This window comes from Durio zibethinus, chromosome 7 (assembly GCF_047325235.1).
Source record: "Durio zibethinus cultivar Kanyao isolate XHJ-2024 chromosome 7, ASM4732523v1, whole genome shotgun sequence".
Classification (NCBI taxonomy): domain Eukaryota; kingdom Viridiplantae; phylum Streptophyta; class Magnoliopsida; order Malvales; family Malvaceae; genus Durio; species Durio zibethinus.
Genome location: NC_143168.1, coordinates 23,133,061 through 23,145,476, shown reverse-complemented (window position 1 = coordinate 23,145,476; position 12,416 = coordinate 23,133,061). Strand labels below are relative to the sequence as shown.

Below are 12,416 nucleotides of genomic sequence, written 5' to 3'. Positions count from 1 at the left end.
TCAACACTATTTGGCTATGCAAGAGCTTGGCATTGGAAATAAATAATTCTTACTTCTTACCAGCTGGGTTTAACTTTGTAAAATCCAGAACAAAAACATGGCTCAAAGGCGAGTTCCGCAGGCAATGACACAACAACTAGCTGATGAGGACAATGATGAGGATGACATTTTAGTGACTGGCACGCCAAGTATAGGGCTTGGTGGTGGAAGAGCAATGCAGTCACGCTCTCCTATGGTAATTATATCGAATTATCTAATACTAGGAATTTGGTTTAGGTTGACCTATGCTATGTTAGTTAAGTGAGAGGTAAGAGAAAAAAAAGTGAGTTGAATTAGGCAAGTTAAAAGACACTTTCCTTAGCTATGATCATGACTCAATTAAGTTGCAAAGGAATTTGTTGAATAAGATAATTCATAGATGTCTAATCGTTAGTTTGCAACTTCTGTGACTTACACATTACATGTAAAAGCCTGATGCTACCAACAAATATGTTCTCAGTGGACTACCACTGTATAATTTTGCAGACTAAAAACATAACACAGAAGCGGCTGCCACAAGTTACTACACGGAAAGCATCTGATAAGGGCGATGATGAGGATGACCTTTTAGTTAGTGGCAGAGCAAGCATTGGTATTGCTCGTGGTAGGGCAATGCAGTCACGCCCTTCTATGGTAATTATGTGATTTCCTATTATGAATTTGTTTTAGCTAATTTCTTGCTTGTCATGCTAATGTGAGAGAAGAAGCATGAGCTTGAGCAGACAAGTTATGATGTGAGTTTAAGGAAAAGATTTGCGGTTAATGCTGGAGTTTTATGCTACTGAGAAATGCATTCTTATATGGACTTCCATTCGTAAACACAGGCCAAAACTATGGCTCAAAGGCCTGTGCAACAAGTAGCACAGCAACCAGGTGATGAGGACAATGATGTGGATGACCTTGCAAATAATAATAGTTCAGCGAGTGGCACAGCAACCATTGGACTTGCTTGTGGAAAAGCAATACGTTCATCTTCTCCCTCGGTAATTTGTCTGTTAACTGAGTATGCTCAGTTATCTAAATTTTTTGTTTGTTTAATGCTTATATTACTTATGAATGTAATTCTTACTTGTAACTTTAAATTTGCTATTAGTCAGTTCATATCAATCAGGATCAACCACCATCTACACGTTCCACACCAGGCAGTCAAACCTCTCTATCTGTCAACAATATGGAGCAACCATTATCATCTTATTCAAGTGGCCAACCATCTCACTCTATCAGCTCTGTGGAGCAACCCATGTCTCCTTATTCCATTTCAGGCGGACAACCATCTCTGCAGAGTTCTGCAGAACAGCCAACTGCTGGCCGGTTATCTCCATTAACCAGATCCATAGAGCAACCTTTATCTGCTCGTTCCACAGCATCAGGTCGCCAACATTTAGGAGTCAAGGCAGTTCCTGTGATACCTCATACAGTGCCTATGCCACTGAAGCCAACCTCATCTGTTAGTTCAACAGAGGCTTCAACTGATAATCGGAGAGATAAACGGTATATTATAGCTCTAAGCTGGTGTGATTTCAGTTTGAAGGATGAAGTTATCATCCATATCGTAATCCCCTCCAACTTTTTTCTTTCGTCACCCTTATTTTTTTTTGTTAGTTTTATACATATAATGTGAATTTTCCCTTTTAACTTGGTCTTTGAAGTTTTAGATATATTAGAAAGAGAATGAGGAAATCTGCCATCAAGTGGAGCAACTTCTCTGATTCGTGATTTAGAAGCGATTGAGTGTCATAAATTTAAACAACATTAAGAACATTCTTATATAACATAGTCACAAGATAATAGATATATATGAGTAATTCGGGTCCTTATGTTTTCATCTCTACAGTAAGAAAGGCTTTGTTGCTGCTCTTCCAGTATTCAAGAATGCATAATGCCCTCCCCTGGAAGTATTTAAGCCCATCACCATCATGCGTTTTTCTCAATTAATAATGTTAGGGTCTCAAGATCCTGGGATCATGTAAAATGCCCATTGCACTGGTTTAGGTTCTTTCTTTGTTTCATCTATAGTGCTCTAAAATTTATAGTGTAAGCAGATTGTCTTCAGATTTTGGGAGTATGAGCAGCTTGAAAGATAGGGGAAGACAGCAGTCTACTTCTGCTTTACAAGATGAGGTACAGTCACGTTAAGCTAAATATGTGTTTCCTTCTAGCATATATTAGTTGCAATTTTATTTTTTTCTTTTTTGTTTCTAAGGAATTATTTGAAAGCAGGTGTATAGGTCATCATATCTTCTTTTTCAAAAACCTTATTAATTTGTTCAAGTCTGAACACTTCAAATTTCAGTCTATGTGGTCAAACACATGAAGAAGCTTAGCAAAATGTTTATTTTTATCTTCCAGTAATGTGGTGTGAATTTCATGGCAGCTTGATATGCTACAGGATGAAAATGAAAGTTTAATTGAAAAGGTGATTCCAGCAACTTTTTTCTTCTTTGTTATGTAACTTGTTCTATTGTTGTATCTAGTAAAGTTGTATGAAAAGTTTTATTTGGAAAATGATATTGTATTCATGCACATCAATTTGGCTCTCCATCATCTTCAAGCACTGAGCCAATATCCTAAATTGTTGCAACAGTTATCTTCAAATGAACGGGCATAATCTATCTGAATACTGGCATTTGGAGATAACTTTTGCAACACCATTTTCTCCCAAAAACTCTGATGTAATTAGGTTAGCCAACTAAGTGCTTTGGCCTACGGAAAATGTTAATAATAGTCTTATACTGTTATTTTTGGTGCTCCATCATGATATTTGCCTTCCCAGCTTCAACTTGCAGAGGAGAGGTGTGAGGAAGCAGAAGCAAGAGCTCAGCAGCTTGAGAAACAGGTGAACTTTTCTCAGTTTAAAGAAAACTAAACAAGATAAATGTAAATGAACTTTATACCGCTCCAGCAAGCAAAATTATGTATTTGTTTACTTGATTCATAACATGTTCTATATAGATTGCTAATCTTGGAGAAGGTGTAACTTTAGAAGCACGTCTTTTAAGCAGGCAAGTTTCATGGCTTACAAGAATTTAATGTTATATTGTGATTTATTTTTCCTTTTTCTTATGCGTTATTTGTCTTCCTCTTCAGAAAGGAGGCAGCCCTGGAGGAAAGGGAGGTTTGTACTTCTAAAGAGTGCCACTCTTTTCTTGTCTCAAACTAATCTGCATGTGTTATCAGTCTCATTATGCATGGAAAATTACATAATACTCGATAACTATGAGCCTTAAAAGACATTCTTTTGTCTTGTAAGTGTGTGTTTACTGAGTTTATTTATGCTTATTTCTGCATCTTTTTATGCATCTCTCTTTGTGAGATGGTACTGATTTCATGCATAGAGAGGTTTATTATATACACCTGAAGCAGGCATGTGCATCTAAAGAGTGCCACTCTTTTCTTGTCTCAAACTAATCTGCATGTGTTATCAGTCTCATTATGCATGGAAAATTACATAATACTCGATAACTATGAGCCTTAAAAGACATTCTTTTGTCTTGTAAGTGTGTGTTTACTGAGTTTATTTATGCTTATTTCTGCATCTTTTTATGCATCTCTCTTTGTGAGATGGTACTGATTTCATGCATAGAGAGGTTTATTATATACACCTGAAGCAGGCATGTGCATCTAAAGAGTGCCACTCTTTTCTTGTCTCAAACTAATCTGCATGTGTTATCAGTCTCATTATGCATGGAAAATTACATAATACTCGATAACTATGAGCCTTAAAAGGCATTCTTTTGTCTTGTAAGTGTGTGTTTGCTGAGTTTATTTATGCTTATTTCTGCATCTTTTTATGCATCTCTCTTTGTGAGATGGTACCGATTTCATGCATAGAGAGGTTTATTATATACACCTGAAGCAGGCATGTGCATCTAAAGAGTGCCACTCTTTTCTTGTCTCAAACTAATCTGCATGTGTTATCAGTCTCATTATGCATGGAAAATTACATAATACTCGATAACTATGAGCCTTAAAAGACATTCTTTTGTCTTGTAAGTGTGTGTTTACTGAGTTTATTTATGCTTATTTCTGCATCTTTTTATGCATCTCTCTTTGTGAGATGGTACTGATTTCATGCATAGAGAGGTTTATTATATACACCTGAAGCAGGCATGTGCATGAAATTTCTAGCATAAATTTTAAAATGAGAATCTGATATGTAAAAATAAATGCCGTCTCAACAGTCAATAGACACTAAGCACAGAAGTAGGTGTTTGCTTTAGATCTGTAGGAAGGATTGCCAGAGGTCATGCTTTATTCATTCTTAACACCTTCAATAGTTTCATTGCTTTTGTAGATCTAGCTAGTCCTGCTTTGTTGCTTATAACTGACTTCTTTTTGCAAAAATCATTGTGCTACTTTAATTCTTTTACTTTTACATTTTAGTCTGGACATGGTTTATGAACTGCAGCTGAGTAGCATATGACATTGTTCTTCTTGCAGGCTGCTTTAAGAACTGCAACGCAAACTCATGGTGGTATACCCGAACAGATTGCTTCTCTTCGGACAGAGGCTGAGGTATTTTGAAATTTTATGTTGTATGCTCTGGCTTTTTCTTTTGAATTTTACCATTCTTAAAAAGGGGGAAATGTTCTTGCTTAACTTAATTTTCTCTGTTCTTAAATTGTGAGCTAGATTGCCAGAGATGAAGCAACATCTGCCTTAGATAAGCTCCATAAAGCGGAGTGTGAAATCAAATCTCTGCAAACAGTAACTCAAAGGATGATGCTGACTGAGGAAGAGATGGTTGACTTTATTTCTAATCTTGCAGAAATCATTTTGTCAGTTTACTCCTTTATGTCATAGTTACGTAATCTGCAGTTTTCATCTTAGGAAGAGGTTGTTTTAAAGAGATGCTGGCTTGCTCGTTATTGGAGTTTATGTGTGGAACATGGTAAAGTGTTGATATTTAAATACGTGAAATTCCTGATTGTTTTTGAGTTGATGCTGCTGTATTCGATAAACAGTTGCCTCTATAATCACCATAAAAGTTAAAGCACTGCGTTCCAATATAAATGGTTAGGTGATCCTGAGAGTAATTACAGTTGCAACTGCAGTCAGTTTCTTTAATGTGCAAACCCATAATTCTGTCTTTGTACATTTTGTATGAAGCTGCTTAGATTTCTCAAGGACATGTCCTTTTGCAGGTATTCAGGCAGAGATAGCTGGGGCAAAACATGAATATTGGTCATCATTTGCTCCTCTTCCCGTTGAGATAGTATTAGCTGCTGGGCAAAGAGCCAAAGAGGAGGAATCTTCATGTAAGATTTCATTTGATATGCATGCTTTAATTCATCCACTTCCCCATATATTCCATCTGACCTTTGATAGGATTTAAATAATAAAGAAGGGGAGCTGTTTAGGTGTAAAAGTGGAGTGACGCTGAAACCGAGAAAAAAAAGAAAAAAAATTAAAAAAATAGAAAAAAAAGAGAGTTGTCTGATTTAATTTAATTAAAATTTTATGAGTAAGTTATGATTTTGTATTTTATATTTTAAACAATAAAAATCAAATTTAAAATTTTTTACAAATAAATTTAAAATATATTTATTGAGTCATTTATTTAGTGAAAATTTTAAATTATTTTTTTAGTTGTTGATTAATTTTAGTTTAACTAAAAGATAATTTTATATATTTATTATTTGATAATAAAAGTTTTTTCTATATTAGAAGAGTTTTTAAATAAATTTTGATGTATTTTACTTTCCTACATTATTATTTATTAATTATTGCTGTAAATTTATTATGATATATTGTTTTGTTTGTCACTTCATATCCAACAAAATTTAAAAAAAAAAATACAAAGAAACAGCAATAAAACAGAACCTAACCAATTAAGAGAGATATTAAGTGAATATAAACATTTAATTTTGTTCGAAATAATAGATTATAAGTGACAACAATATTCTTAATGTTTTGATGAGTGGCAGTAACCGGAAAAGTCCTATGACTAAGTTCACAGTGTTCGACATATGATGGATATAGTGGCTTTCATTCATGCATGGAAATAACCGGAAGCTACATTTACCTTTCCAAAATTATGCATGTTCACGTTGAGTATGGGGACAAATTTTGTGTGCTTGTGCTAATGTGGAGCAACAACGGTTACACCATGTGATGGAAAAGTTCATAGCCGAAAGTCATGGTTGGCAAATGGAACACATCTGCTCACTTTTCAGCTATCAATGTCAAAGCTGGAACTATTGAACTGAAAAAAGAAAACCTAGCACAAGGCATGAAAAAAAGGAAATTCCTTGACAAAAGCTAGCCGGCTGCACATGCACGTGTATATTGTCTTTTCCATTCACAAGGTCAAGGTCTCCCGAAGCTTTTCCTGATGGCTTTCGACAAACCATGCCAAGCGAACTTCCTCAATAGCAAGGGAAGTTATCTTCTCCAAAACACTTTCTGCAATCTCGAATAAGAATAATTCATCCATATCTGAACTCTGAAATCAAAGAAAAGACGAAGGGTATTAAGTTAAAAGACAGGTTAACGATCTCTTTTTCTCTGAGCAGTTCATTGACTTTGCCCTTGAGCCAGCCAATTGATCTTCATATATAGCTTTCCAAGATGTATATATTTTCGAATAATTTATTCATTTGGCAAAAACTGTACACAAACGACTAGACGTTGACGGTCCATCCACTCCCCAACAAGTTAATAAGATTTCTCTCTATCAAATTTCTTAATATTGTGGAACTAATCAATTTAAAAAAAAAATAAATTTCGACGAAGTCTTCCTCCTTCACGCTAAGTTAATAAGAGGATTTTGATTACTATTCTACTTCTTTGTGTTAAAGTTAATTTGAATGAATGATAAGGATGATTTTGATTAAATTAAAAATATTAATAAAAGTAAAAATAATTATAATAATAATAAGAGTAAAAATAGTTGTGAGATATGTGTTTGAATAAAACAAAAATATTAAATATAAATTAAGTTATAGTGAAAATAAAAAATCATATAAGATATTAAATTAAAAATTATATATAATAAAAAATTTTAAAAATTTAAAATTTATAAAATTAATAAATAATTATAAATTTATTCAAATAATTTATGTCAAATAATAATTTATTAATAAATAATTGATAATTAATAAAAATAATAATTTATCAAATAATAATTTTATTATATTAAATAAAAAAATAAAATAAAAAGGTTAAATTATAAAAATATTTTTTTTGTCTCTTCAATACAATTAAAAAGGTAAAAAAAAAAAAATTGCAATCGAGCGTTCATCCACTAAATTTCGTGATGGATATCCAATTGCGTGTTCAATGCATTTGCACAAATTTTCATGCCAGTGTATTTACGTTAGGAATGCTTTTGAATCCAAATCGCGATTTAACTTATAGTCACATTTTATGGGCTTCCTCGATAGACAATAATGGATGAATTTATGCGAAATGGAGATACTTGAATGAGATAATCGTTTAATCAATGAATCAGAACACGACAAACAGCTGAAGCAGAGTGTATAAAAAGATATAAGTCTTATACTTTAACATCGAGAAATTTTATAAAATTATATTTAGGTGATAAAATAATTTATATCTTAGAGATTTTAATTAATTTTAAATAAAATAAAATTTTTTAAAATAAAAAATCAGATCCAAAGTGGATTGGATTTTTTTTTTCTTTAAATTGGGTTTGAGTTGAAGTTGGATTTTAAGTTGTTCCAACTCCACTAGATGCATGTATATAAAAAATATTTTTATTATTTATTTAATTTTATGTTTATATATATTATATTAATAAAATAATTATTTAATATTTTAATTTAAGGTATTGATTTAATAAAAATTTTATATTATATATAACTAAGATATATATTTATATTTAGAAATAATATTTTATGAATATTGTATTAAATTAAATTATTATATTAATTTTGAATAGAAACAAATTGGTTGCAATTTATAAATATACTAATCGAATTGAATAAAATAATATTTTGATGTCAAATAAAATTAAAATTGAGTGTAAAAATTAAAAAATTAAATTGAAATTAAACTAAATAAAAATTCACCTTGATTTAACCCGTTATCATCCTTCCTTATGCTAATTACAAAAATATGGGAACACTCACAATTAATGGGTCAATTCCAAGGATGATTACATCAAGTAATGCAGGTACATCATCTAATGAAAGGTGCAATAACACAATGATGGTATTAGACTTAGATTTAGATGGACCGCAGAGTGATGATAGTGTAATAACTCTATCATTTTATTTAATGAAAGATGCAATAACACTATCGTTTTATTTAATGAAAACGACATTTTTGGTTTGTCTGCCATGCCCATTTCAAAGGAAAGGAAACATGAAGGAAACAGCTAGCTATATATGAAAAAGAACCTAACCATTCAAGAGAGGTACCAAGTGGGCATTGTAACTTTAAAACAACCTAAACAATTTTTTTTCTCAATTTGTTTTTCTGATGTTCTCTTTTTTTCCCCGTTTTTTTCTTTAAATGTGATTTGCTTGTTATAGGTGTTGGAAAAGGTTGTGATGTCTGCATGCGTGAATTTTTGGATTGATTTGAGTTTTAGTAAATTTTGATTGTTGTTTTCTTTGTTTTTCCACCGTTCATTCTTTTTTCAGACTCAATCTTTCTGTTTTTTTTTTCTCCTTCCAACATATTTTTTTTTTTTTTGCAAAAAGTCAGTATTGACATAAAGTTGAATAAATGATGAATCTCCACCCATAGTGTCACCCAACTATGCATCTCTAGTTGAGTTTCATTTTATGATAGATAATAGATAGATGACATATTCTTATTCTCAACTTGCTTTGCTAGTTGGAACATATAAAATGGTACAAATTTCAAGTATTCATATTTCTGGTTATACGCAGCCATACATTTTATAGTATATTTCCATAAAGTCCATAATTGAAGCCAACAAATCATTGGCACAAAGACTCTAAATCAAACAAAGTAAAAACTAAAAAGCTTCCAGCTAGCGCTAGCCTCTATACTGATAGGCTTTGGTTCAATCATCCATCATGACAGCTGCATGCAGTAGTTCAAAACTAAATGAAATGAGTTAAAAATACAACTCAAAGTAATTCCGAGCAATGTTCCAAAAAAAAAAAAAAGCTAAGTTCGAATGAATCTTGTGGAAATGGGTGGATTGAAGTCTCACATGCCACTCCTTTATTCTCACCAAAGCATCGACTTCAAAATTTACCTGCGATCAAAGGTACAAATCATTAAAATTTGCAAATGTTGTATGCATAATACATGCGTAGAAAGGAACTTATATGGTCAATTTTAACTAGCAATGAAGAGATAAAAGATAAAGAAATTAATAAGTACCACAAACCATACCTGGTAAATCTTCTGATCTTAAATATGAACCTCTTGGATGTGTGCTATCTTGGACCAACCAGCACCCACTTCGGGTTGATATTTTTCACTCAACGTAGGACATTTTCGAATCTGTAGTTGGGTAAGCAAGGTGAGGCGATCCAAACCATCCGGAAGAGAGGATAATTTTGGGCAGTCAAGAATCTCAAGTTTTTGAAGTGATGACAGATTTTGTAGCCATTCCGGTAGTATCTCAAAGTTGGGATAGCGATGAATTTTTATAAGTTGCAAAGTGCTAGCAGATCTATCAAGAAGCAATCGCGGTAGATCCTCCAACTTTGGTGCACCTCGTATTTCCAATTGCTAAAGGCACAGGCGAAGGTCCCAGTCTTCTCTTTCTTCCAGTTCCATGCGTAAATTGATTATTGGGCATTCAACTATAGTAATACACTCCAGCTTGGTTAGAAATTTCAGACTTCGTGGTAGTGAGACTAGTTTAGAGCAACATTTTATAGTCAAACTTCGAAGTGATGTCAGGAAGTGATGTCAGGTGTTGCATCCCTTCAAACAAATATTCCCGCAACTCACATCCGTAGCAGTACAAGAACTGAAGAGAACTCCAACATCCTGGTGGAATCTCACTTATATGCGTAGTATCTCTTTGGATTTGCTTTGAATCTTATAATTACATATCGAAAGTTATAAGAGTTTTGAGTTTACCTTATATCCCATATCGAGAGCTTAATAAAGTTATAACAAATTTTATCCTTATAAATAAAATGTTTTAGTTTTGGTTTGAGAGTCTTAAAGAGTTAGACACCAAAAGAATAGTTACATAAGTAGGTTATTAAAATGGTATAATTAAGTTTTGGGTAAAGTTTCAAATAAAAAGTTTTTGGAGATTTTTCTCATTTTAAAAGTTTCATAGTTGTAAAAATTTATTGTTAGTTGATTGAGTTTTGAGTAAACCATTTTGATTTGAGTTTAACCAAATATGTTTGTGTTTTTATTTTTGATTTGAGCTTGTTATTTTGTGTAGGTGGGTGCTGTGTGTGAGTGTTAATTTCTTATGAGTATCCCCGATTAGATCTAGGAACCTGAGATTGACCAAACTTTGCAAATTGCGAGGCAGTTGCAATTGGCAATCAATATCCAACAATCTTAATGTCAACAAGCTTTGAAGCTTATAGATAGAACGAGGAAGCTTGCTCATTCTATAACACCTGGATAAGTCAAGATATCTTAAATGCTTCAAGGTGCCAACGGAATTGGGCAATACTTCCAAAAATGAATAGAAGAGATCAAGTAGCCGCAGGAACTTGAAATTCAAGATGGAAGCATTCACAAAATGTTCCTCAATTATCCTATTTCTTCCTGAAGAAGGTAGGATCACCAATGTCCGCACACCATTTAAATTCTTCAAAAATGACTGTGGAGCCCTCAATGGATTATCACCCGAAAATGACAGATGTCGAATATGATCAGCGGTATTTATTGTATGAGGATAAATTGTTAAACAGTCATCTTGAGACACATTTGACAAGAGATCATGTATTAGGTCATGGATTTTAAATGTGTAATATGTATATTCAACCTCGACATCTTGGACAAAACCCCTCGACCATAATTCTTTGAAATATCGTAACCCAACATCTTCCCACTCTTCGTTTTGCTTGGGGTTTTCAGTAAGTCCAATGGCCATCCAGAATTGGACGATATAATCAGTATCATAAATAGTATCCTTTGCAAACAATGACAAACGAGTTAGGCACCTTTGCAAATGAGATGGCAAATGATTATAACTCAATTTCAGCATAGGTAGAATGTCATTTTCATTTTGATCAAGTTTCCATAAGTCGTTATCTTTGATAAATTCCCATTCATGTCGCTCAGTTTTCAGTAGAGCAAGCTCCCTAAAGTTCTCACTGCCAATGGAACCCCTTTGCATTTTTTCACAATTTCATCACCAATTCTCATAAGGTTTGGATATACTTTCTCATCTCCTTCCCTAAATGCCCATTTTACAAACAAAGATAGACAATCTTAGTGACTAAGACCTTTCAAGTTGTACGGAGCAATAGTACCCACTATCGAAGCAACTTTTGAACTCCGGTTAGTCACAATGATTTTACTTTGTTGAAAGTTACCCATTGTTATCAGTAAATCTCTCAGTTCCATCCATTTTACATGATTTTCATTCCATACATCATCTAAAATGAGTAAAAAAGTTTTACCATTTAAAAGCATTCACAAATGAGTTTGCAATGCATTAACTGGTAAACCATTACATCTTTCTCCCGTAATGGAGTAAATAACATCACAAAGCAACCTAGCAAGATCAAACTCATCCGACACACACAACCATATTTTCAAGGGAAAGACCCTAGTGATCCTTTCATCGTTGTACACAAGTTGAGCAAGCGTGGTCTTCCCTAAACCTCCAATTCCAACTATAGGGATGACGGGGATATTTTCAGTATCGATTGGCTTGACTAAAAGATCTATGATGTTTTTTTTGTCTCAATTGCGACCTATCACATTAGAAGGTATCACAAAGCAGTGGGTATCCCTGAGAATAACACGCCGGTTCTCAACTTTCTCTTCAAGTCCAAGATTAAATTTTTTGAAATCACTAGCTATCGCATCTAGCTTTTCATTGATCTTTTTGATTTTATGACTCATCCTCAAAGGGAATGCAAATGGAATAGAGAGAGCAGGTAATCGTACCAATTTGTTGGTGGCGCTTCCACGATTGATCAACTCCTTTCGCAGCACTTCACACCTGAATTCATCAAGCACATCCTCAGCATCATATAAGATGTCTCTAAGCTTCCCCAAACTAAGTAGCAGCGTCTTGTTCTGGTGCTGTCGTTTTTCAGCATCTAACAGCACAGCATTATGTAGGTCATGGTTTCCTTAAGCCTTCTCAAATCACTACTGACATTCCAAAGCGATATAGTTTCTTTGGCAGCTAGGGATACTATCTTTTCCAAAATCTGTTCTGCAACGATGGCCAGAAATGATTCCGCCATAATTAAACTCTGGAGAGGTAATCAAAGGTA

The 12,416-nt window shown here is 33.4% G+C and overlaps 1 protein-coding gene and 1 pseudogene across 1 annotated transcript; one reads left to right on the top strand and one right to left on the bottom strand.

Annotated features, from left to right (window-relative positions):
• Window positions 1-232: 232 nt before the first annotated feature.
• Window positions 233-5,449, top strand: LOC149518167 (uncharacterized). Its single transcript, XM_089763432.1, has 13 exons — window positions 233-291; window positions 471-672; window positions 864-1,022; window positions 1,133-1,530; window positions 2,082-2,160; window positions 2,414-2,455; window positions 2,813-2,875; window positions 2,992-3,045; window positions 3,131-3,154; window positions 4,480-4,554; window positions 4,672-4,782; window positions 4,870-4,930; window positions 5,184-5,449. Exons 1-13 carry the CDS (start codon window positions 233-235, stop codon window positions 5,372-5,374), a joined length of 1,518 nt encoding a protein of 505 aa, XP_089619558.1. The 3' UTR covers window positions 5,375-5,449.
• A 413-nt stretch (window positions 5,450-5,862) lies between these two features.
• LOC111277515 (putative disease resistance protein RGA1) lies at window positions 5,863-12,386 on the bottom strand (annotated as a pseudogene).
• Between the last annotated feature and the right edge of the window lie 30 nt (window positions 12,387-12,416).